Source organism: Anopheles bellator, chromosome 2 (genome assembly GCF_943735745.2).
Source record: "Anopheles bellator chromosome 2, idAnoBellAS_SP24_06.2, whole genome shotgun sequence".
In the NCBI taxonomy this organism is placed as follows: Eukaryota; Metazoa; Arthropoda; class Insecta; order Diptera; family Culicidae; genus Anopheles; species Anopheles bellator.
This window is the reverse complement of record NC_071286.1, coordinates 2067140-2093853: the sequence shown is the minus strand read 5'-3', so window position 1 is coordinate 2093853 and position 26714 is coordinate 2067140. Positions and strand designations below refer to the sequence as shown.

The 26714-nt window shown below is 51.6% G+C and overlaps 1 protein-coding gene across 1 annotated transcript; it reads left to right on the top strand.

The window, feature by feature from the left end:
* The first annotated feature begins 3968 nt into the window (after nucleotides 1-3968).
* On the top strand, nucleotides 3969-26418 carry LOC131211768 (zinc finger protein 384-like). Its single transcript, XM_058205373.1, has 4 exons — nucleotides 3969-4076; nucleotides 8114-8306; nucleotides 8595-8810; nucleotides 26372-26418. Exons 1-4 carry the CDS (start codon nucleotides 3969-3971, stop codon nucleotides 26416-26418), a joined length of 564 nt encoding a protein of 187 aa, XP_058061356.1.
* Nucleotides 26419-26714: the final 296 nt, after the last annotated feature.

Here is a 26714-nt window from a genome sequence, read left to right as displayed (position 1 = left end):
CCAGCCAGCCAGTGCCGGTGCAACAGAAAAACGGGCCCTTCTTGCGCCTCACGAGCGTAACGGAGCGCAACACATTTTATCTCACGCAAAACCGAGCCCCCCGATGAAACTTTGTTGCACTTGCCACTTGTTCAGTTTCGCTTAAGTTTGTGCTTCGACCGGCAGATAACACGGCGACGGGGGGTTTAAGCTGTGGCCAACCAACCCAGCCAACAACGGCAGCCGCAAACGAGTGCTGATCCTCTACTCATCAAAGAGCCTCCCGGTGGCCGGAACACCGACTTCGGACGTCGTTAGGGGCCGCGTCCCGGTGTTTAGTTTGTTATCTATCGCTCCCAGCGAAAGATGAACTTTTCGAGCGCTGAATGGCGTCCTCTAATTTATGGCCGTGTATTAATGTCAAAATATAGCTCCACACATCACGTCCTTTTCCGCGAGGGGAAGTGGCCTGTCGCCTCGCCGGGAGGTCGGGAGAAATGTGCTACTTGACGCGCAGATGCCGCAGCACATCATGCACAGACACAGAAAGGCGATCATCATCCTGGGGACGTTTGGTTCGCATAAATTATGTACACATTTAGCTGCAGCAGGCGACAAACATAAAACCACTCCAGCAGCGCCCCAGAGGATCACTTGCGTCTAATTTAACTGCTCTTCATCAATGCACGTTGGGCATTTATCGAAAATAAATGTTATCAGTTTCGCGGCGATCTCGGCGGTCGCCACTATGCCACTCTCTCTATCTGCTTCTGTGTCAAGAAAGCATGATTTAATGGCACCTGATTGGTGCGGCTGCCCTGAAGAAGTGTCTTCCCGGATGTCTTGCTTGAGTCGGAGGGAACGGCAACCGCACATGGGTCTGACCTGCAATCTCAATTGCTTAGCCTCTGCTTAGTCCGATTACGTTCGGTGATCACGAGAGCCAGATTATGATATGATCAATCTGGGAAGATCAGCGAACTGGATGCGAAGCAGAAAACGAGACGAAAGGGAATCTACGGTTGGGTTGTGCCCAGTCAATACATTTTCAGGAACGACCAAATAGGGATTTAAATCCATCTTTACGCAAATTTGTAGAAGCATGTTAGAATTGTGGTGATTTCTGATTCGTTCCTCACTGTGTTCTGCTGTTCGATAAATTTATCGACTAAATCATTGTTTTCGTTGCATCGCCAGCGAAATAGATCAATTTTTTTCAAACGCGATTCGCACTTCGTACACAAATACGATGGAAGTCTAGGAGAGAATTCAATCTGTAAAAATAAGAGTCTCATAGACCAGTTTTTCTTGTGGGAACAACATGCGATGACTGTTGTTACAATCTTACTACCCCTTGACCCGTAAAATCGACGATTTGCTGTACTTTATATTGTCCGGAATCGTTGTTCGTTAGAGACCCCAAAGAGTCGCCGGCCGACAGACACCATCGACGTATGTTTGGCGTTCTGGAAAATGATTCGCTATCATACCTTCTAATCCTTATTGAACACTAACTTACTTAACACCATCCTCCTTTTTAATCAATCCCAAAAACTCCATCTTAACTGCAATAGTTTGTTTCAGTGTTTTCGTAAAATCTCACCTGTAAAATTCCATGTGTTTTTTCTTTTGACGATCGGTCGATTTTTGACAACTCGAAAGTTCTGCAACAACGCCGCTCCTGAGAGAGTGCGCTCTTTGAGCAGCATTGACCGCACTCATTTCTGTCATTTTATTTTAAGCGTTTCTATGTTTTTTGGGCAGGGCCGCTTTTGTTTTGAATAGGAATTGAGGTCATCCATTTATTAAAACATATTTCATGTGTTTCATTCACTTCAACATTAAAGTCCTACTTCCCTGATCTTCTTCGTTGTTTCATTGTTATTGTTTCAGGTGGATTAGTGTGTATTGTGTATTGTAAATATGAAACTAGGTGCATGGATCGTACGCACTTTGCAAAGAGCAGGGACTCGATAACTCGATTAAATCCTAGCCACGCAGCAAGTGGACCTCGTAGCTAGGTAGTGCTGTGCATAATTGGCGTCTACTATAGCGGCCACGATCGCGACCACTTTTCCGGAACCGAATCCTTTTTAACCTTTTTATTATTAACTTGTGAGTCGTCGGTCACGTTGCTAATCTCTAATCTATATGCCGAGGCCGAGTTAGATCGAGGTTCAGTTTGATATTTCGTCGATCAAAGCAACCTGGAACCCCGGAAACGGGAGGCATCATCATTATCATCAGCCGTGCCCGACACTGCTTTATGTAAATCGAATCTCAACTCGATCGCTTCTGACACTTTTCGTTTGGCCGGCAACGGATCTGGACGGGCGCACCTTTGGACCATAAAATCCACCGATAAACGGGTGAGAAACCGGAGCGACACGTGACCGGGTCGGGTAGTTCCAATTTCGGTCCCAACGCCGACACCGCGGGAAGTCTGCCGGTCCGCCGGGGCGAACATTAAATGAAACGATTCATTTCTCCCGTCGCCGTCGTCGTCGTCGTTGAGGGCGCCCGATCTCCTGCCCGGCGCTTTCGAAAAGTGTGACAGCCGAGGCACGATTTGTTGTCGGGTCGCACGTCCGGGACCCGCGGAGGCTGCTGCTACCCGGTAGGCGACCGTTTTGACGGGGACCAATTAATTATGAGCATTTTCACTGTGTTTACAATTTCTTTATCGTGTGGCAGGCTCACCCGGCTGGGAACCAGTCCGCTCCGAGGGCCGAAGCACGGAAGCGAGCGCGGTGAAATATGGTGACGCGTATCACGCGGATCATCGGCTGGTCGTCGGCCGCGGGGTAGCGCCATGCGCCGACCGGTCCACCACGGCGCGAAGCCGATGAATTATTCAGTCGCCCGCCCGAATCCGGACATCCAGCGAACAGGACCTGGCGAGGAGGGGGCCACAATTTTCGACACGTCGGGGTCGGGGCACATGTGTCGTGTTTTCTGCGCTTGACTATGCTATCGGGTCGGTTGTGTCACGCTAGAAGCCCCGAGAGCCTTGCCCGGTGTTACGTAAATCACGCGAACTCCGCCACCCAATCGGCAGGGCCATCTTCACCGGTGGCGGCGGCTGCGACGGCCCAGGTATCATTACCCATTGGACTAATAAGTGTCGAGCGCCATAAATAAAACCAACATCACGATCACGCGGGCCACAGTTCTACAACGGCGACGGGCTACACATGTGTCGAGATGTAAAGCCACAGAACCGCCGGGCCACGATCGCTGTCACGCTCTCGCAGGATGTGGCCCGCGACGGCCGAGCCGAACAACGAACGGTCCCCGGTGGTCTCCGGAGTTGTGTAATTCCGGGTGTAGAATTTCGAACGTGAGGGTGTAATTTGATTGACGAAACCCAAGCCGATGGGTCTTTCGATGGGATGGGAACTCCTATCCTGTCTAAGACCCGGTGTCATAAGCCGGCCGATCCCAGTGCGCGATGATCACGACCGCGTGGCCTCCGGCGCGTTATAAACAATGAGGCAAGTGCCCGGCAGTGACTTCCGAGAGGGTCGCTTCGAGCGAGTTCCAATTAGAGCACCCCGTCCGAGGACACGCGAGGCACAAGGTCATAAAGATGCACGCAAACGATTAGTGCGTAGCCGGTGGGAACCGAACCGAAAGGCAATCGCGTCGCTGTCTGTGACCCCTGTGTGCTGACCCCGGCCTGTCAGCTGGCCATGTGTGTGGCCGGGGAATGAGTCACCTTCGGTCGAGGCGTGGCCGCAGTAAATGATCCTTTCAGGGGTCGAGAGTAGAGTCCTCCAGTAGCCACGGAGTCCCCGGAGTTGAGGCTTGCAGCCGCGCCCAAACCACGTACCGCGATTACGTATTCATCGCCCTGCCCGAGATCCAATCCGAGATTGAATCCGCCCGCCGGACCACCCCAGCGAACCGGTCGGTGGAAGGTTAGGCTCCCAGCCCATGGTAGAAGTTAATTAATAATGAATCATAACTAATGTTTTAGCGAGTTGAGCATGGCACCCCGCGCAACGCAAATTGCTAGTCGCCGGTTCGGGTTCGCCTGCCTGTCAGCTGCCTCCTTCTCGATCCTCGTCGGTGGTGGTGGTATCATGGGGTCGCCTGTAAACTGCCAAACAATTCGATGCCGGCCCCCTAATGAAGCATGACTGGTTGACATAATTGGAATCAACACCCACTCGCGCGCGCTCGCGCCGATCGATGTCGAGTCGATCGCGATTTCATTCATCGAATCGAAAGGCCCGGAATCGGATCCCCGCCACGAAGACGACGCAAATTAGTAGCTCGTAGTGGTCGTCGATTAAAATTAATGTTGATTTTATTCGGTGTGAATGTCGAAGTCTCCCATCCGATTATATTTACATTTCATTTCCATATGCTACCGTCTTGCAGTGCTACAGACCGTCGAGGACGCGCCGTTTGTTGTGGTCGTCGCGAGAGTGGGAAACGTTGAATGAAAACATGTTGACCCGGACTAGGATCACCCCACCGCCACCGGGCCAGGGCACTTGACGCCGTGAATGGTGGCTGGCCGGCCTCTTGACGCGCTCGTCACGCGGCCGACAGGTCCGCGGCGATGGAATTTAGCGCTAAGCATAAAAATGGCACGGCCGACGATGGCTGCGGTTAAGTCGCGATCGAGTAGGCATCGATTGACCGACCGGCGAGCGAGCTAATGAGTCTGGCTGTCAAAAGTGTGTCAATCCGAAGCCGAAATGTATCGCAGCAAGCCTTGCGCATGGGCCTTGCCTTTTTGCTCATTTTATCGAAGATGTACGAGGCTGCCCTTTGGCGATTCCCGGTCCCGGTTCCCACGCTTCCATTTTCCTCGGCCTAATGAGACAGCGGAGAGATAAGGGGACGACACAGCCTCGGAGATAGTATCGGCGGCCGCCGCCGATCGGCCTAATGAGATGGCTTCTGACGGGATGCTGGCGTGAGTATCATCCTGTTGCGATCGCTCGTCTGACGTGCGTTTTTACGTGTTTCAGCAGCGGGCTTCCCGGCGTGAGGCTTCCCGTTTCGGCAGCATCGATCATCCGGCCGGGATACGGCGCGAGCGTAAAAATGGCTCACTGTCTTCCCGGAAGACTCGAGCACGATCGATCATCTGCGGCGGGGTGCAAAAGCATAAAGCGTTTGAAGTGTGTTCAAAGTACCACTGTAACCAAAAACAAACGGGAAACGGAGTTCTCCTTCGATTATCGTGATAAAGAATAAAATTTGGGGGGTAAAAAAAGACCAGATGTTTGCAGTGGACAGTTCTCATTTCGGGATCACTTCGACACTCGTACCCACCGTATTCGCCTGACCGTTGGCACCATGTGACTTCTGGCTATCGGCTACACGTAACTCTACGTAGACACCTTTTACAGTCAGCTGAAGTGTTGAAGGCTATACCAAAACAGAACTTTACGAACTGTTCTGAAAAATGTAACAACTGTAGACGTACCAGGCTCTCCAAAACCAATGCCAGAGATTCCAATTTATGAATTCCATATCTGAAGTGATTATCTGGAACGGCTTCACAATACGCAGCCACAGCGGTTATGCCCTCATGATAGAACGGAAAATGCTTTCCACGCTTACATCATTTTAGGTCTGGAAACAGATATAAGTCGCCTGGGGGTCGAATGCTGTCAATTCGGTGAATGTTCCAACAATTCGAACATTGATTCTTGAATTTTTGCCATTGTCAAAATGCTCAAAATGTGACACGGTCCTGCATTGTCCTGACGAAAAAGGATTTTTTCTTTTGCAAAACGGGCCTTAAAATGATATTCAGAATTTACAGGGTGCACCATAATTATAGGATTTCATTTAACGTTACATAGCTCCACCATTTTTCAGTAAATTTTGACAAATGAACAATGATTTATTTAGGGTATAGAAGGGGTATTAAGGCCCTTTTTCGGGAATTTTTGCATTGTTTTTGGCAACATTTCGGGTGTAATAGCAGTGATTTCCATTGTGATGTTAGCTTTCAGATTCGGTTGATTGGCATACACCTTACTCTTCAAACAGCTCCACAGCAAGAAGTTAGAAAAAATTTGCCAACAATAAACACGCATAGTTTTCACACTTAAACGACTATTTTCAATGTCAGCCCGTTGTTTTGAAACAAAACCGATAAATAAACTAAATCTAAACTAAAATAACTAAAGCTGGCCTGGCGCGGGCCTAACTAAGCTAAGCTGGCGCGGGACTAACTCACCGCTCGTAAAATACACCGTTACTGAGAGCAACAGAGTTGAACATTGTCTCTGCTGGTGCAGGCCAAGAGAACCTGAGGTTTACTTCGAGAGACAATGTGTCCTACAGAAAGCTCATCATTCGTTTGAGTTGCAACTATTTTCTTTTAATGCTGAAACTCTTTCAATGGAATCGGTATTTAGTTGACTTTTTCTATTTTTGCATTTTTGAATCGACAAATGTCGATTATCGATTATATAAATATTTGATATTTATATATAATGTATATATAAGAGAAAGAACATCGGCCATTTCAAACCGTTATCGAAAGAAGCGACGATATTTTAATACTTACAAAAGCTTAAGTTCTCTGAACATGGTTGATTTACACTAGGTTTCTAAAGGAAGAACCTGAAACAATAACAGGAATAAAGTAACGAAGATGATCAGGGAAGTAGAACTTTCATGTTGTATTTCATGTTTCAATGAGCTCATTTCCAATTCGAATCGAAAGCAACCCTGCCCAAAAATCATTGAAACGCTTGAAATAAAATGACAGAAATGAGTGCGGTCAATGCTGCTCAAAGTGCGCACTCTCTCGGGAGCAGCGTTGTTGAAGTACTTTCGCTCCCAGAAGCTGTCAAATGGACCGATCGTCAAATGTCAAAACGCAGATTTTATTTGTCTGATAAACAAATGCAAAGTGGACGCATTTACAAAATCGCCTTAATTGAACGAAGTCAAAATGGAGTCTTCGGGATGGATTAAAAAGGAGGATGGTGTTGAGTAAGTAAGTGTTCAATAAGGATTAGAAGGAATAATAGCGAATTATTTTACAGATCGGCAAAAATATGTCGAGGGTGTCTGTCGGCCGACGATAGTTCAGATGCTCCAACGCGCGGCGAATTCGGACAATATAAAGCACAAGAAATCTTCAATTTAACGGGTCAAGAGGTATTAAAACTGTAGCAACAGACATCCCACCTTGTTCCACAAGAAAAACTGGTCTATGAGACTCTTACTTTTACAGAATGAATTCTCACCTGGAGTAGCATCGTATTTGTGTACGAAGTGCGAATCGCGTTTGGAAAAGATGGATCTATTTCGCTGGCAATGCAATGATTTGAGCGATAAATTTATCGAACAGCAGAACACAGCGAACAACGAATCAGAAGTCACTGAAGAACATGTTGACCACTCTGCCAAACAAACGGTTGGTACAAATACAGAACTGTCAATTAAAACGGAGGTTACCTCACCGGAAGCAGCGAACGATTTGCACTCGAATAAGAAGTGTTGTATTGTTCATGAAGCGAATATGACATATGAATGTTGCGGCACAATACCTGATGATTTATTCGAGGCGGAGGAGAATCCAATTGCAATTAAATCAGAGGACTATGAGGTCGATGAGCAGCAACAGCTGCAAACAACGAATGATGTTTTGGATCATGACTCCAAAAAAAATCCGGAAGAATCGATCGGCCAGGATCAAAAATATCATCCTGTGACCGTGGCAAACAATACGTGTGCTGATGATGCAGCAGCTGAATCAATTCAGAACGTCTTGAGTCCCGGAACGCGGAACGCCAATAGCAAAAGCCATTCCAAAGGCCATAAGCACCACTGCCCTCATTGTTCGGCAACATATCCATTTTTAAACATGCTAAAGGTACACATCCGCACTCATACCGGCGAAAGGCCATACAAGTGTAAAGTTTGTGACAAAGCCTTCCATTCATATCGTAATCTGGCAGTACACTCGAAAATTCACAATAAGGACAAACAGTATCAATGTCCGCATTGTTCATCAAGGTTCACACAGTCGTCTAACCTAAAGGATCATATCCGTACTCACACCGGCGAAAAGCCATACCAGTGTAAAGTCTGTGACAAAGCGTTCAGGAGATCAGGCAATCTGGCAGAACATTCGAAAATTCACAATAAGGACCAACAGCATCAGTGTCCCCACTGTTCATCTAGCTTCGCACAGTTAGCTGGTCTAAAATATCACATCAATACTCACACCGGCGAGAAGCCATACAAGTGTAAAGTATGTGACAAAGCGTTCAGGACATCAGGCAATCTGGCACAACATTCGAAAATTCACAATAAGGACCAACAGTATCGGTGTCCCCACTGTTCATCTAGGTTCGCACAGTTAGCTGGTCTAAAATATCACATCAATACTCATACCGGCGAAAGGCCATACAAGTGTAAAGTATGTGACAAAGCGTTCAGTACATCAAGCAATCAGACAGCACATTCGAAAATTCACAATAAGGATCTACAGCATCAGTGTCCACGTTGCTCATCAAAATTCGCGAGGTTATCTAGCCTAAAGATTCATATCCGCACTCACACTGGCGAAAAGCCATACAAGTGTAAAGTCTGTGACAAAGCCTTCCATTCATATCGTAATCTGGCAGTACACTCGAAAATTCACAATAAGGACCAACAGCATCAGTGTCCTTATTGTGCATCAACGTTCACACAGTCATCTAATCTAAAGATTCATATCCGCACTCATACCGGCGAAAGGCCATACAAGTGTAAAGTATGTGACAAAGCGTTCAGTTCATCAGGCAATCTGGCAGTACACTCGAAAATTCACAATAAGGACAAACAGTATCAGTGTCCGCATTGTTCATCAACGTTCACACAGTCATCTAATCTAAAGATTCATATCCGCACTCATACCGGCGAAAAGCCATTCAAGTGTAAAATATGTGAAAAAGCGTTCACGCAATCAAGAAGTCTATCCCGTCATTTTATAATTCATAAGAGGGATGAACCTCACTAATCATTACTGTTTATTCAACTTTGCGTTGTATAAGATTCAATATTTTATGTTAGTTGCACCAACACATTAAAATTAATATTCTGGAAAAAACTGCACTGTGAATAAAATAAGAAATCTTTAAAATAACAAAACAAAAAAGCAGTGATAAATGCTAAAGGATTATTGCAATAAAATGAAACTAGGGATTAACGTTGAGCCCTCGTTTTAACGCGGAATCACGGTTAAAGACCCAACTCTCAGGTGATGTTGTGTTGAATAAATAAAGATATTAGGATTTATAAGCAATGCAAATAATTTGACGCAGAATCGGCGGCCACCGAATTGAGATGCGTCAACCAGTCGGGAAATAACGTAAAAGCCACGCACGTTCACACATTTATCACGCGCTCCGAGTGCGGAAGGCAACCCCCCCAAACAGGATCCCCAAGAATGTATGCATGCATTTGGGCGACATAACGATGCATCATTTTCGGACCGTCGTCGTTCGGTTCCTGGCGGCAGCCGGCACTGCCAGGGCCGACAGAGAGGAAGGACGGTGCGAAAATGCACAGCCTGAAGCTCCGAAGCTCTTATTTATTTCCGATGTTTATTTGAACAGCGAATAACTTACAGGCCCCCCCGGGGGCTCGCTCCTTCGGTCCTGGCCGCATCGGGCTGCATTCGTTATTGTTGTCCGCTGTTCGCCGTGCGTGGTGGTGATTGCTTTTAAATCGCGTGAAAACACGGATAAAGCAACCCGCCAACAACAACAACGCCGGACCCGAAAAAGTGTGTTGCGCGCGTGCTGGACTCACGCCAAGTGTTTCGGTGACAGGTTGTCCAATTAATCATTGGCCACCGGGAACCCGGCGCACAATAAACTTCAAATGCAAATAAACATGTTAACTTATAGTAATTACACACTCACGCACAGGTGGCTCCATCGTGGGAGTCACGGGGTCTGCGAAATGCGCGAATTGCATCGGGGCCGCAGGACCTACTCGGCGGCTCTGGGCGATATCAGCCGACGAGTGCGCCGACGGTGGCTGCGTGCGGCTTATTTATGGCCTGTAATCTGAAGGCAATATTTCATAGGCAAAAAAGGGACACCCTCGGCATCTAATCGGCCGCGGCGATCGAGCCGAGGGCGCCGCTGTTATGCTCGCCACCACCCGACGAACGCGAACGGCTCCATTAAGGGAGCGAAGCTCTTTCGGAAGGATTTCATCACCGGGGTTGCTACTTAGTGGTTCGTGAGACCCCAGCAAAACACGCACACAGTGACTGATTGATGGCCGCATGGTGGTGACCCGCACATTCGCCAGGAATCAGTCTGCCGCTGGGGCCATTTAATGAATATCGAATTTTGATGTTCCACGAGCCCGTGCGGTTCTGGGCCGTGTGTGGTGGCCATGGCCATGGTGAAGTGCATTAGCTGGTCGCCCGAAAAAAGTGGTTCCCAAAACCGATAACATCCGTCCGATCGTCCGCGCGCGCGCGGTCCTGCTCGCTAAATGATCGTAAATTATTGGTTGGACGGATCCTTTATCTTAGATAGTGCGGGAACTCGGGGACAGCGCGTCTTCAGGATCGGGCAAAAGGGAAAAATCAATATTATGATCGCAACCGCACTTTCCGGTTAACGATTATTGCCACGGTTTAAGCCGAGCGCAAAAAGTCGGTATAAATTCGAAAATAATGGCCATAATATTTCGTGGAGAGCGACGTCGGTCAGGTGATAATTCGACCACGGCAACCGACCGGCCGATGGCTGGGACCCTGTGCCGGGGCTGTTGAGATGCATTTATGCATAATTGGTTTCATCTCGCGCCACAAAAATGACCACTGAAGATTAAAATAATAACTCATATTTCACCCCGGCCCGAGCCCGAGCGGGCCGTGGCGGTCCACTTATCTGACCCATATCTGCGGCCGCGGCTACTGCCAAGAACGAACTTCTGTGTAACCGCGGCGCGCGCGGTTGCGTCATCAGTGGCCGTGGCGGCGTAAATCAATGCAATCGCTCTTCTGCAGCAGCGAAAGCCTCGGCCCCGGCCCGGCCGACGAAGACGGCAGCATAATTCAGATGCACTTTAAAAGTCCATTTAATTAACATTCGTAAGCAAAAAAGAAGTGGCCGCACCGCGAGGTAGCTGAGTGCAGGTAGCAGCCGTCGCCGCCGCCGAGTAGTCATAACCATTTGTTTTAATAAGTATCGGGGGTCCCTTCCGCGTTCTCGGCCGCTTTTTGGCCGGTCCCAAGAGACCCACGGCCGCCGAATGATTTAGTTACTGTTGCCCTGCCATTTGCGTGCGTGCCGCGTACGCAACCGGGTTCCTTTTTGGCCGCGTTCCTTCCCGGGGTGCGCTCGCGTGGGTTCCGGTGACGTTGGCCACAGCAGGTGAATTCGCGACTCCCGCTGTGTTCCGACGCCACCTTCTTCTGCCGGCGGCGGCGTGTTGCCCGCGAGGCTCGTTATTATTATTTCGGAGCGGACAGAGCACACAAGCTGGGAACGGAAGTCCTGCGGCATGATTTAATTGGGCTGATCCCAAATGAATTGCTGGGCCTTAGTTGACGTGGTGCTTGTTTTTACTCCGGAGGACACATCGCCGTTGGAGTTGCAACAAAGTAGTGCCATGAACCAGGGGTTAAAGAATAAGGCCGTGCCGCGTCAATTAAATGTAGCGGCCCGGCAAAGGATGTGACATCTCTAACGGCCATTTAAAACCTCAGCGCATGGACGTCTTGAGTTTGCGACGACCCGGCAAAGGGACCTCGGTTTTAATTGAATTATCAGCACCGAGAATCATTTACCCACGGAGATTTATTTCTATCGTTTCCCGGGGTTTCCGGGGGACCCTACTTTCTTTGGCCCACGGCCCCGGGTGCATGCACCTTGCGCATGCAGTGGAGTGGCGAGCCTTTTTGACATATTGCCTGATTATTTTGATTAATACCGCTGTGTCTTCGCGGCGCACCGAAAAGTCGCATCGCGAAACGACGCGAGACGCGCACTGAAACCTGATACATTTTTAATTACGAAATACATTTTGGGGCCCCGGACCCCATTAACGCGTGCCTGGGGGCCGAAAATAAAATGCAATCAACGATTTGTGGTCCGTCCGGCCCGTGGTGGTGCGTTTGAAGATCGCAAACGCTTGATTTCATCGCCGGTCGGCCGGTCCGCCGGTCGGGCTTTTTCGGTATGTCGCGCAGCACTTGCGAAATAATTAATTTTAATTAACGGTGAAAACAATTCGCGAATCGTGAAAGCGTTGCACACAGTAACGCGGTGCTCACCGATGGAGATACTGTTCCGTGCAAAACAACGAATCCGACGGTGACACCCGAGAATCTTATTGATTACCATCGCCCAGTATTGCCACGCTGGAATGCCGATTCGGGGTCCCGATCCGATTCGGGTTCGTGGAACTTGGGAGCGGATTGTGCCCTGCGAGGGTGCACGCAAATGAGTGCTACCGAATTTTCAATTAAAAATGAGAATTTTAATTATCACCATCGATTCCCGCACACGGCTGCTGATCACGCCCGATCACGACGACAGTAGCGTATGGGTCGTTGTCGTTGATTTTTGCCACTTGCTGAGGGGCCACCTGCAGCTTTTTGGCGCATCGCTGCAATCGGCATCGACGAGGATCGCGGGTTGTGTGGCCGTCCGGCGATCGTTAAATGAAGACGAAAATTATGTATCTGCCCTCTCGATCTCGCCGCCGTTGGTTTTATGGGCCCGTGATTGATATCAGTGCGCGCTGGGTAACGTATTTGTGTCTTCTGTGTTCCTCAGTGTCCTTTGCAGCCTTTTAATAGTTGCATGGCCCGATTTTCGGCAAAACGTATTTCGATTAACATCACAAACTAAATAAAGTGGATCTTCGAGGCAGACTTTCTCACTCTCCTACTGAGCTCACCTGTCACTTTGCAAATGAGCTTGAGCTCATCTGTTCATCTCATCTCATCTCATCTCTGACTCTTGGAGATTTGTTGAAATTGAGGCTCGATCTTTAAATATCGATGAAAGTAATGTTAGCGCGAGGGCAATAATCTTTTGCTGATTATCGCAATGTAATTAACAGCCGGAGCCCTCTAGTCGGTGTCGTTAAATTACCGTTCACGTTCATAAAATCCAGGCGGAGAGTAAACCCGCTGTGTTTGTCTCAATCTTGGTCCTTCTTGGTCTACCAATCTTGGTCTGCCCCACAATTTCAAATCATTCCGCCGAATCGTTTGAAGAGTGTCGAGCTCGTGCGGTTCGTGGCCAAGAAGCGCACGGCAACATTGAATTAACATGTAGCGTTCGATTTCGCAACCCGCGACTACATTCTAATCCGATCGGCCCCCTTTAAGTCCACTAATTACGGTGCAGGCGCGCGCCCGCGATCGACATTGATGTTGACGCAGCGTCGCATCATGCAAAATATTGGCCGCCGGCCGTGGAGTGCCATTGCGCCCGAAAGGAATGCGGAATGCGTCGGCTAGAGAGAGGACTGGTCGTGTTGGCGCACGCATTTCGATGCGCCAGATGCGTTCTCGGGGGGCTTTTTTGCCCGAGCCATTCCATTCCTTGCGTGGCCGGACGTAAAAGGCGGCGCAAGAAAATTGCTAGCGTGTTGCCGCGCGGCGTCGTGATCGAGCCGGGCACCAAGGGGGCGCATAAAATGTAATCCACTCAGATGCATGCTCCGAACTCTTTCTCTCCAAAAGGTGAGATGATTAAAGGCCGTACGGCATCGGCGGGCCCTCTCCCGCGGCCCGAGGTACATCACTTAATTAACACAATATTCCAGTTTTTCCAGCCCGTAGGGGTGGCCGCGGCTTCGGTTTTACTGCTCGCCATCGACTCTAATCGATGCTGGCGCAGGTCGCACCGAATATCTCTGCGGGGGAATCATAAAATGGGTTGTAGCAGAGGTCATTGATTGGGTGGCCTTTACGGCCCGTGGAATGTTGTTGGGGCCGTTACACGCGTTCGATCGCCGAGCGCCTTCTGGTGGTGGCTCCAAATTAATGTGGCTTACAAATGCCCCACAGTTTCTATTCTGAAGCAACCTGGCGGTGGCGTCACGGGACCCGAGGCACTGTCATCAATCAATTGTCACCAGCAGACCGGGTCAGTCAGTCTCAGTGTGCGTCCCGCTCCCGGGAACAAATTAGCTTTCCACCGGGAATTCGCGCCAAGCGCCAACAGCGCCATTTATATTCCTGATGGTCCAATTTCGGCGCTTCCCGTCCCGGCCAAGGACCCCGGCGAAAAGTAATAATTCGCCAAACGGAGTCGGGGCAATTTTCGGGAGGGCGTCTGGGTGATAAATGGGACGGCCACTTTTCGTGTCACGGGTGATGCGCAACTGCGCGCGGGAAATCCTTGACCAATTCCCGGTTCCGTCCGGGTTCCGAGCGCAAACTTATTTTCCCGGGGGAAATAAATAATTGGCAACATTCAATCATGCTCACCCGCCGCCCGGGATGCTCCAATTTCGAGAGCAGGCCACAGCAAAATTTTGTATTTCAATGTTTCACACGCGCGCGCCCGATCGTGACGAGGGACGATCGGGGCTGCTCCGTTGGCTGCTGATGTAACGCAAATCACCTTTATCACGATCGCTGGGGCTCTGGTGCCAGGTGCCAGGAGCCGGCGATAAATTGTCGAATGACAGGGCGCTCGTGATGTGCGCTCGATTTTGTCGCTCGCGCGAGGTTCTATCGCGTGTTGCGCCATCCGATCCGGTGATGGTGATGATCTACTTTGCTCCGTGCCGCGCCTCGCCAGCACGCGCCACAGAACTGTCGCTTTCAATTTGCGCCACGAAAGACTTCGACAGAAGACACGAACCCCGCGTAGGGCACTCCTTTCGCGCTTCTTTTGTTTTTGCACGCGGCCGTCCACTTTCACGCGGCCGAAACAGTCATTTCCTAACACTTTGGACCCCGCGATATGTTTTACGACTGGCGAACCGGCCTTTTTAACGATCGCTCTCGCGCGCCCCAACGACCCATAGGTTCGCCCATTTTATTGGGTTGATTATTCAATTTTCGTTTCGGGTGCTCCGTTCGCCCGGGCCGGGCTTATCGTTGGCCTGCGATCGGCCAGCTCAAAACGTGGGACACACATTTTGTTGGGGCGTTAACACCGCCCGGCGGGGTCCGATGCATCAAGCGGACACATTTGTCACATTAGGAACCCCAAAGCGTCGGCCCGGGGATCGATTATTGGGCCGGGCCGGGCCGTTAAGTTTTATTTCTCGTTCTCCGAGCTGATTGCCATTAAGGAGCGCGGCGCAATCGCGATAAGGACGCCGAGGACTCGGCGTCCGGCTAAACCGCGGACACTTTTCCACTAAACCAGTTTGCGGTGCGTGGCGGCGTGGGATTGCAGCGATTTGGGTGGCGTGCGGCCGGCACCAGAAATCAGGTTGTTCAGGAATGGGGCAAATGGCTCTAGCTCCCGGGCCTCCCATTGCCGGAGGCTCACTCAGCGGATGATATTGGAAGGAAGCCAAATTCGCGCCACTGACGACGATGATCGTCAAATGGACCGGACCGAATGGATCATTTCAAAACGATAATCTACGAAGCCGCTCCGGTCGCGATCCGATCCGAGTTTGTGTCGAGTCGGGATCAGGGCACACGTTCAAACCAGTTTCGCAAGAAGGCACCGTGGCCGTCGAAGAAGCGTCGCCGAGTGAAGCAACGGGTGATTTACGGAGGAGCGCTTAGGCGTCCGCGACAGTTTACGTTTTGCGCAAGCCACGCCAGCCACCCCCCGGGTCTCGGTGCATTAATTGTGGGGCCTTCGCCGGGGGCTCCGTCGCTAGGATCGTGCCCTCGCTCGCTCGCTGCGATCAGAATGCGATAATCTTGCACAATCAGCAGCCCGGGCAGCCATCATCCTCATTACACATCTCGTCCCATCCCTTGCGGGGCCCTCACGACGCGCTGCCAAGTGCTTAGAGAAGCGCTCTAGACGCGTCCCCGGCGGGTCCCCGACGGGTCACGAGCGCGCGGGCAGCTCCACTCCGCTCGACGGAGCCACGTTGATGAGAGTGCGTTTTTCTGTGGCCGTTTTTCGCTTTTAATTCATCGCGCGAGCTACCGGAGCTGGCCCCTTAGCTCAGGCCGGTTGTCAACGGGGACTCATCGGGGGTCCTTCGGGGGGGTGAACGGTGAGTCAGCTTCAAGTCGCCAGCGCGACCCAACAACAACATCCGGAACCAATTGACCCGCGGAGCAAACGCGCGCAAGGGGCGCAAAAGGGCGCGTGATAATGATACCTAAGCATGTGCAAATTGCTATGTAAATATGTATTTTCACGTTTTGCTTGCTCTGCCGGAGAGGTTCTTCGGGAAAGCCCTTTGGGACCTCATGAGCCCTCGCCGCGAATCGTGGGAAAGTGCGTCTCAAGAACCGCGCGTTGGCTTCCTGCAAAGATGAATGAAGCGGACCGTTCATTGATTGTTTTACGCCTGAGAGGGAAGTCAACCGACCGTTTGCCGAATGGGAGCCCGAGGAGCCATTACGGTGGCCGGGTGGGGTTGTTTTTAAACGGTGAAAAATGCCGGGACCCAGTTTGGATAACAACTTCAATCGAAGTAGCCACTGCGAAGACGAACGCGTCTGTCAACAGTTCGCTTGTGAGAGTGAGATGAGAATGATCATCTCACTATGGAGGGAGCCATTTTTCTCACAGCTTTCCAATAAACTCGGTTCACGTCGAATCTTTGCTAGAGTAAGGCCAGGCAATAGCTCAATTTTGGGCTGCCAGCTCCATTAAGGATTCCGACATCACCAACATTATTGGAAGGCCGTTCTCGGAACAGGACTAACATTAACGATCAGGATAATTAGGAAAAGTTACCATAATTTTGCCACCTTTCTGTATTACAAATTATCCGATTGTGACTCTACTTTTATCTGTAGGATGTTCAATTAAAAATCGCTGATGCCGAACGTTCGCTGGCCTTCCAGAATATGGTGTCCTTCTACCAGACCCCACAGCAAACTCTTCACTATTTAGAACCAAATCGAACTGAATCGAAGGCCGCGGCTTTTGCCCTACTACCGATCCATCCCAAAGATCGTCGGCTGAGAGCTTCTCAAGCTCAATCTTTCAATGCGTCGTTATGCGCCAAGATCGCCGTAGTGGCACGCGGAATATTTAACGCCAACCGAGAAGCTTGTTGTTGTGCCACCGTTTCTCCGGGAACAGACAGCCAGCGAACGCGTCAGCTCATTAAAAATTATGATGAAGTGAGCCTGAGGATTGTTTCATTTGATGGCCGCTCGGTGAGCCAGATTTCCAGTGCCCCATCGCACGAATTTGGTGATAAAAATGTTAACGACACAATTTGTTAAACATCGCCACGATCGCCGGAGCAAATCCGGAGCAGCGAGGGGCCCAGAATGGGGTGCGCAACGCACTTTTGCCACGCGGTGGGTCCAACCATTGATGGATGGTGTTTGTGGTGGGTCTCCGTCCGGGTGGAAAGTAAAACAATGAGCGCGCACGGTTTATTTAATTGAGAAATTTGTCATAAACCGCGATCCACGTGAAGGGGGGGGGCCCTGCAATTGAGCTTGACCCCGGCCGTATGGGTGGCCCCAGCACGGTGTCTAGTCCGGCCCGCCGTCGCCGTGATTAATGGAGTCCTATCGAGCATCGGTTCGAAGTCCGTACGTACGCCGTCTCGCCGGGTCCGATGTGTGACGTCTTGGCCGAAATCTATGTTGCCCCAAGCCCTGGGGGCGGCTGGCTGGGAAAATTTTAATGTCGTTTGGACAATTTCTGACCAATTCGGAGATCGGATATCCCCCCGGGTACGAGCTGTCCATCACCGGTCAGATCGCCATCGCTGCGCGATCGACCCTACACACCGGGGATTGATTGGCTTCGTGAGGGTCAACAATTTGATAAATGAGCGAATAATTGAAATTGATTATGATTTTTTTTCACCACCCTCCCAGCGGTCAACATTATTATTGTTCGTAATGTTCCTTCCCCGCCCGACGAAGATTGGCCTTTTCCCACATTATTGTGCCATTTCTGTGTTGCGTCGGGGCTCAGCGAGCTCCCAAATGCTCGCTGCGGCCGCGTCATCATTTCGACATTCGAGCGATGCTCCTCATCCGGTCGCGCAACTCGATCGCCGAGCCGCCGGTCAAGGGAACCAAGACCCTGGGCCGCCTGGGCCGAAGAAAGAACCAATAGAAGGGGGCGGGAGAAGGAGGCGCAAATGTCATAAACAGTAATTGCGACATCGTGAACCGGAGGCACGCGCGTGATTTGAGAGTTTTATGGACGGATGTTTCTTTTTAGTGTTATTATCGGGTGCGGAAGACGTTCCCGAATCGGTCCCTGCGGCCACTTGAACCAGCGGGCGAACGATGATGGCCCCGGCCGAGTGCTGCCTTCGGTGCGAGGATTGGAGCCACTTCATCAGGGCCGGCATCTGGGCTGGGCAGCTTTATCGAATTATGAAAATTAGGAAAATTAATAATAATCATAATCGGTCGGCCGTTGATGGCCATTAACAGCTTTATTGGGCTTCTCGAGGCACGCGGCTCGAGGCCACGTATCGGCCGGCCGGCAAGAGTGTTGCAGTTTCGCTACATCACCGTCTGACTAGACGGACGGACACCCGTACAGTGTCCGTGGCCGCCCGCGCCGGTGCCATCCGTCTTCGCTCTGACAGGTGGGGTGCCGTACTCGGGCGCGTAATTACATTAGTCCCGGAACCGGGCCCGCTTTACTGTTTCGCCGGTGAAAAGCATCTCCATATCCACATCCGTCACGCGTGGCGCAACAATGTCTCCGCTCGAAGGCCGAAGTGCGGGCATCGTGAGAAAAGCATCGCCTCGCGTCGCGCCTTTCAGCACGTGAATCGGGGAAGATTAATGATGGCCAAAGTTGAACCCGGCCCGCACCAATCCATCAGCGGCACATGAACGGGGCAGACTTCGGGACTCATCGATTTCCTTATCGCGGCCACCCGAGTGCTCTGCTCGAAACCGGATCATCTCGAGTGGCGCTCTATGGCTAAAATGTTGCAAATCCTACCCAGTTCCTTCCAGCAGCAGAGGGGCCCCACTTCAGCGTCCCGGCTGTCGATCAAGAAACCGGAGCAACAAACAGCTTTGACACCGGCGCACAGAAAGAGTCTCTTTATGAATCGATCACGTCTGGGAACCTGGGTACATACATGCTCCAGTCCGAAAGTGATTCCTCCGATCTACGGTTAATCTGGGCCTTGATCGGTTTGCCTATTTGTCGAGCACTCGAGTGCGGAGCGGACCACTTTGCGTGGCCTTCGGAGTGCCCGGGCCCCTCGGGAGGCTAGACACGAAACGGAGGCGCGCATAATTCCTACTTACCATCATCATTACGGGCTTAATGTTATCGCTCCAACGCGCGGTGATGGGTGATCGGTGCCCCAGTTGATCTCGATCTTCAGCAGCATCGGCCACCGTGGTCTGTGTGTGAGGGAGAGAGAGAGGGAGAGCAATGGTGGTGGTTTTAATTGCAGCAAAAACCCGACGTGACTCCTGTGAGTGAGGTCCGAGTCCGAGTCGATTGTCCCATAAATTTCCTCACCGTCACCGATGGTGACGGAGTCTAATTAAATTTTATTCCAACTATCGCCACATCTGATCGGATCGGCGGTTCAGAAACTTTGTTGCGCTCGGCCCGGCAGCGGGAGGGGGTATGTGGGGGTCACCGGTTAGGTCTCCGGTTCTGCGGGAGATAAGCTCAAATTAATTATATTGCCCACAAATTACCGGGAATCTTATCGGGCCACCGGCCAGGAAAAAAAGGGTTTACTAAATTGTCCAGCTACTTAACGAGATAACCTAGAGCTGCCATGCCGTGGTTCATATTTACTGATAGTTTGCGGATGGTTTGTTGACATGAAACTCAAGCAATTAGAATGAATTGTAGGATAAAATGACTCAACGCCACCTGGCATAACATATCATTTAATTTTACAACCGCTGAGCGGTCTTAGCTTGCACCAGAGACAATGTTAATCTCTGATGCTCTCTGTAACAATTTGGTTTTACCGGTTGGTTAATTGATATGTTGCCGAACAATGAGAACGAAGCGTAAAAAGTAGCGTAAAATTAATTTGTAATGCCAAACCGGTTCGGTACGGTTCGTGTGGCAGCCAAAATATAAAAACGAAATGTGAAACGTTTTTACGTTCGCGGTTTTGGTACGAGAAAATAGAAATAGAAGAGAAATAAATTGATTCATGAATATTCTTTTCTGTTTTTTTCGATTTTGTTGCTATACCAGCAAATAAGATCTTATATTATCCTCTGTAAACAAAGCGTTTTCTAACAGTGTTTACGGTCGGATTAGAGGTCGGCCGACCCGTAAATGTTTTGGCCGAGGCGTAAGCAGTTTGGCATTACAAATTAACTTACCGCTAGTTTTTACGCTTCGTGTGGCCTCCCAGTAACGGTCGTAGTTTGAATGGATGTCGTAGCAATCGAAATGATGCTTGGTGCTTAAGGCTTAGGATACTGCCTCCGGGCTACTGTGATCGCAATGCATGTGAGCCTTCCAAAGCTTCGCCTGACGTCTGAAATTTCAAAAACCGTTTCCACCTTATAATTAACAAGCATCTCTATCGATCGTTACGCGTAACGCCCAGCCGTTCGCTTGCGCCGTGATTTCCGATTCCGGTTCGAAAACTAATAGTTGCCGTGCGTAGCTAGTGCTGTTGCCGGGTCTCGTTTGGTCCGGTCCCTTCGTCCGGATATGCTTTCTCCGGAACCGGCGTTGGGTCGAGCCGAATGCCAGGAACGCCCAGAAACTCCCGGCGCTCCCCGATTAAGGGGTGCGGGTTCGCTTTATGGTTAAACTGGTGATTGAAAGAATTAACGATTGCAAATTATAGCCCTCTGCCCTCTGGCAGAGTCTTCTGGCTGGTGGCTCATTTACGCCGGATTCATTGCGGACGCCACGTTTTACCATCATATTAGTGAGGGCCTCGGTCCCGCGATCTCGTTGACAAACGATTCGATCGGTTGGTGGGTTTCAGTGATTCCAAAAATAGAGTTTAGTTTCGGGGCCGCTCTTTTGCGAGGATCTTGCGACGGAGCTAAATTAGAGTCGGGGTTCGCGGGAATCAAGATTTATAAGTGGCCAACCGGCGAGACACGGCGGCCAACTGCACTGCGCTGATGAGCACCACGATGTCGTTCGCTAATGGAGCAGATTTTCACGACATCACGATGTGCTGTGTGCGCTGGATCGACCTCCGCTTCGGTCAGGCCACCTGTCCGTGGCCAGGTCGTTTGCGGACCACGGAGACCCGGTCGCGGCAGAAGCAATCCACTCCGCGGAGGCCCCACTTGATGCGTGTGAGGCAGCAGCCCTAGAGGAGCAGAGTTTACGACTTTTCACCACCACCACCACCAGCACCAGGGACGCCCAGAGTCACCGGAATGCGGGCCGGCCCCAGGTCCCGCGGCGACCGGAGACGAGACCTGTCGCAACGCGAAAACATAAATTTCCAGCTGATTTAAAACGGCATGTTCGGGCACGACGGATCGGATCGGACGGATTGGATCTGCAACCCTTTGGCCGCGCCGGGGCAGGTTTATGGAGGGAATTTCGTTCGTCCGCCGCTTTATGACAAATCGTAAATCGTCATAAGGGCACCGGTTCGCGCGGGGGGAGCTTGATGATTTTCCCGTGTTTTCTCGGCGCGCGGCTCGAGGTGTTTCAATTAGGTGTACTATTTCCGCCATGGAGCTCTTGTCCGGGGTATGCAAACGACGGGCTCTTCGAACGATGGCCAACAAATGACGGAACAAGTATGCAATCAATTAGCTCGTCAACGTTTCGGGACCCGGCCCGGCAATGGTTAATAGATACCCCCGGGTCCGTGGCCGTTGGTTGGTTGTGGCCGTGGCCATAAATCGGGGGTACTTTCTTCCAGGCCCCGTGCCATTTAGGTCGGTATCGAGGGATTGTGATAATTAACCAATACGTACCCTAATCAGTACGGGGGATGCGAAGAAAAAGGTCGCGAAGGACCTACCGAGGGAACCCACCCAGGCAAGCGGGAACATCTTCACGACGACGCAAAAAACGAACCCTAATGAGGGTCTGATGCATGGGAAATACCGTATCCGGAGATAAAGAGAACGAGGCCTTGCGAGGGCTCCAGAAGTACCATCCCCTCGACAGAGAGGCAGCGAGAGAGGCTTTCAAGCGAAACGGGTTAGGCTGATTGGTGGATCGTCGGCCAGATCGGCGCCAGCCAATAAATGCCACTCTTGGCGGGGCCTCAATCGCGGAAATCAATCGCCGGACGCGCATCGAACATGCGCCGCGTTTTTGCCTAATTCATTTTCCGCGCGAACCGATGCCGAAGTCGTATAATTTTCCCGCATTTCTCCCGGCGGGCCAGGGCCACCCGCGGGATGGAACTCGTTTTGTCCCGCGTGAGATGGGAAAGAAAAATGATTTAACAAAACAATTTAACATCAAATTACCCAACATTATCTGCTGGGGACTGCCGGGGTTTTCAATCATCACTCGCTAGCGGGCGGCGAGGGTGCGGGTGGGATGGGGGTGATGGGAATGAAAGTCGCAACACACGAACTCATCCCCACAGCCCAGGCAGCCGGGTTTTATTGGTCTCGCGGCGGAGCCCGGCGCGGAACAAATAATCATAAATCGTGATTTTATCATCAATCGGAATTGCCTTCTAACGTGTGAGTGTGTGTGGGGGTGCGTGTGGGTGGCTGGGTGGCCATCGGCGATTAGTGGTGGAAATAAATACATCATCTCCCGAGGTCCCGACGAGCAGGAACAGGTGTCGGAGCGCCACCGGCGTAGTCGTCTCCGGAAATGTTACTTTGGCCTGGAGGCCTGGCCCGGTTTCTGGCCGACCCATCTTGACCTTCGCCGACACCCAGAATGTGGCGCACAGTCGCGATTTGCATTATTTATAAGCCCAGCAACCGGAAGCCATCGGTCTGCCCTCGGGGGCGCTCCGCAGGATGTCCGGCAACGTTGCCTCTCCCGGGCAGAAAGTTTCGTCCATTTCGGCGCCCTCTAGCGGAGGCCAACAATTCTTCGACCCCAAAGAATAGGCCCTCGCCGGGTGGAGGACACCCGGTCGGAAAGTCACACCATTTTGGCGTACGCGAATGTCGCCCCGTAGAAGGACGCCTCTGCAACCTCCTTTTATCGGGGTGCCCCGTGCCGGTGGCCATCGGTTAAACAAAAACAGTTAATTTATTTAATGACTTCACCGAATCCATTATGAGCGAGGACCTGGCCCGGAGCATATTGTATGCAAACGTCGGGGCTCCGAGCGGTCCCGGGTTGGGCTCTGGAATTCACCATGAAATTCTTTCTCCAGCCACGGGCCTCTATGGCTCGGGGGCTTGCATAATTTTTTTGCAGCCCGATCGCTTATTTGACGTCGTCGGGGTCCTCGGCGGCGGCGGCGGCAGCATGAGTGTCGCTATTAGTGGTGCCATATTTGGCGCAAGCAGTTCGATTCCGATCCCAACTCCCAACGCGGCGGTTCGGATTGTGCGATGCGGATCGGGCTTTGGGCTCGGTGCACTTGCCCTCGGGCATGCTGTGCGCTGAACGTACGGAGTCGGGGCCAGCCGTCGGAGCGTGGCCAGGATGGAATGCGCCAGAGCACCGCAGGACCGCCGAGTGAAGTAGTTTCGTAGTTCTCGAAGGCGATCGGATCGGGGGAAGCAAATACTAATCCAATTACACCCCTCCCGGAGTGTGGTGACCGCATCGCATCGCATGGTCTGGTGGCCAACGCCGGCCCCAACAGAAGATCGCACGCAGGGCCGCAATGGTTGAACGAAATATTTACATATGTTCGGCTGGGTCCGGTCGCAGCCCTCGATAAGACGAAGCGGAGAGGTTGGCGAGGTTCGGCAAGTCCGAAGCGAGTGGCGATTATCGATGGCGACCGGCCACGGGCTGGCTGGCTGGCCTCACGGCATCGAGCTTATGCAAAGCAGCCTGATTGAGGATATAAATATTGCATGAGTCATGCGGTCAGCACGAACCCACCGCGCACGGCAGGAGCGCGTTCGATCAGCAGGTGAATTTATTAACTCAGGACCAACCAACCGGACCGTAACGGTTTGACCTCTTGCCGATGGCAAAAACCCGGCAAAGAAAGCCCGTACGCGTCGCTCTTGGGAGTAGAATTTACTCATACGGCGAGAGAGAGAGAGAGAGAGAGAGAAAGGGGGGAGAGAGAGAGCTCCATACTATCACTGATAATACCCCTCCTCTAACTTAGCCCGATTACTTTACTCTGTCTGGTTCGAGATCGTTCGCCAGATGGCGCTGGTGTTTCGGTTTGACGGCTGAGCCGAGGCCGACTGTGATGAATGTGGCAACAATGTATGCGTCTCACGGCTGAATTTTAATATCCGAGAACAAGAGCGGAGCTAGTTAATTACTGCATTATGCTGCAGTTTCACGCTTGACAGGATTTGGGCTTTAATTTTGATCGACCGCCTAACAAGCCGCTTCACGCCGCGTCCGGGCTCTCGCTGATGCGGGACAGGGTGATTCGTGAAACTTTTGACAGACTACCAGCGTGATGGTTGCGCCCGAGTAATCCAATATCATCCTCGGTCCGATCAGTCATAAAATTTTGTCAGTGTCATGTGTGCATTTAGTACCCGGTCTCGGAACCGGGCCAAAACTCCATTAGCATGATCCTCCCGGTCCATTGGCAGGACACATGTTTTAACGCTCGAGGTTCGAGGCCGTGTTTACGCTCGAGTGCGTCCGCCTCGGGGCGCACCCCAAAGTCATGTTTTCGGGAAGACGATACGCCGGGTTCTGCGAATTGACCACCGCAGCCCGAAAACCGCATCGGAGCGGACCGATGCACCGCGCATCCTGGATCGCGACAAGAAGGGTGTAAGATGACTCCAAATTGGGGCTGTCAAACGAGATCCTCGGCCGGTGTCAGGGCGAGTTTGTGATTTCTGACCCGCTGCACATTGGAAGCGGAACGGACGGGCCGGGTCGGCTCCATCACCCCGAGGCCGCACCGAGATGCACCGCGACCGTTCACACGCCTGACACGCCGACCGCCGGTCAACAGTCAATTCTTCTGCCGGAACGGAACGTGACGCACTCATCGCACGGCCGGAATCGATCGGAATCGCATGACCCCGATCCCATCCCGGGCGGATCTGTGACGAATCGCCCATTGCCGCCTGGTGATTGATTCTAATTTGGCCCGTCGCAATTTCGCTCATATGCAAACCATTCTCTTCGCGGCAGATCTTCGTTATGATTTGTCCGGGCTTGGCCCTGGGAAAGTGCTCGGCGGCACGATCCGCACGAAGATTGATCGCGGCCGCTGATGATCAAGTGCACTACAGGTTTTGCGGCGGCGTGTGAAAACGCGCTCCGATGCGAAGCGGAGAGTTCGTGCAAATATTTACATCTTCGCCTCTCTTTCTCAGCTCTCGGGATCATCGCGAGCCCAGAACTCCGGCAAACACGCGGCAACGGCAACATGTGGCGGGCGTGAATGGGACACGTTGTTTGGCGCGCTTCGAACGGACTCGAGTGAGCTCTGACCTGAATGTCCGACCCCGCGCAGGACACTACAAACTTGCTTCCCCAGACTTGGGCCCAATATGGCGGCGTAACTCGCTCATCGCTAGATCATCGCCGGTGCGCTTAGATTTCCCCGAGATGTCGCAAACCCCGCGTAGCGTGCGGTGCGCCTGTCAGCGCGCTCCTTCAGGCGCTGGTGAGGAGCGGCGGCAAACAACGGACAATCGATGGGCACCCCACCGGGTACTCTGTCATCGAGATCGCTGCCAGATCGGACTCGCGCAGTGACTTCTTAGCCTTTGACACGCACTCAGCGCCCGGTGATCGCAGCGCAGCGCGGCAGCATCGATCGGAGCTGCGCATGGTGCGAGGTGCATGATGCATGGCCTGCAATCTGAAGTCGTGATTACGAAATAAGTGTACCGGCCGGTCGTGGGTTGGGAAATAAATCGACGCCCCAGCCAGGGCGCGCTGGACTTCGAATTGGAATGTCCGGTCGAGAGGCACCACGCCTCAGTTTTTTATTCGAACCGGCCCAGCCCGGCCGGTGGTTGGTGCCATTTTTCTTCTTTGTTGCTCATTAGTCACCAGCCCAGCAACAAGAACGGCCCGTGGGCTTCGGGTTTCTATGCTGCAGCCGAGGCATCAATTTGCCTTCGAATCGAGAGCATCGAGCCCGACCGCCTAGAATGGCACCGACTAATTAGACAATCGCGTACGCGCGGAATCCGCGAAATGATAAATGCTCATTGCGCGCAGTACTGGGGACGGCCTGTGGGATTGCTCGATTTATCACGTGGTTAATTGTTTTCTACCCCTCACAGGGCACCATCCGTACCTGGCCGAACCGATTGAGGGGCGCGAGTCCTAACCGTCGAGTCCTTTTCGGGAGCAAAATGGGAGCACCTGGGTGCCTGGCGAAGGTGTTAACAGACCGATTTGCAATGCTGTCAAAAGTGATGGCCACAAAATGGCGGGCCGTGCATAATTAATCAACGTGTAACGGGAAAATGTGCCTCGATTCCTATTGCATCACGTGACTTTCTCTGAGTGCCGTTGTTGATGAAGCGACGTTTAAGCTGCAAACTTAAATACGCTGTTAATATACAGCAACCAACGTTGATTTACACAGAATGTTCAGTTTCAGACAATTGCATTTAAAGGCAC

Coding starts and splice junctions, on each gene's coding strand:
- LOC131211768 (XM_058205373.1), top strand. CDS start 3,969: ATGGCACCCCGCGCAACGCAAATTGCTAGTCGCCGGTTCGGGTTCGCC. Junction 8,307..8,594: donor ACAGTATCGGTGTCCCCACT/GTTCATCTAGGT, acceptor GTAATCTGGCAG/TACACTCGAAAATTCACAAT. Junction 8,811..26,371: donor ACAGTATCAGTGTCCGCATT/GTTCATCAACGT, acceptor TACCCCTCACAG/GGCACCATCCGTACCTGGCC.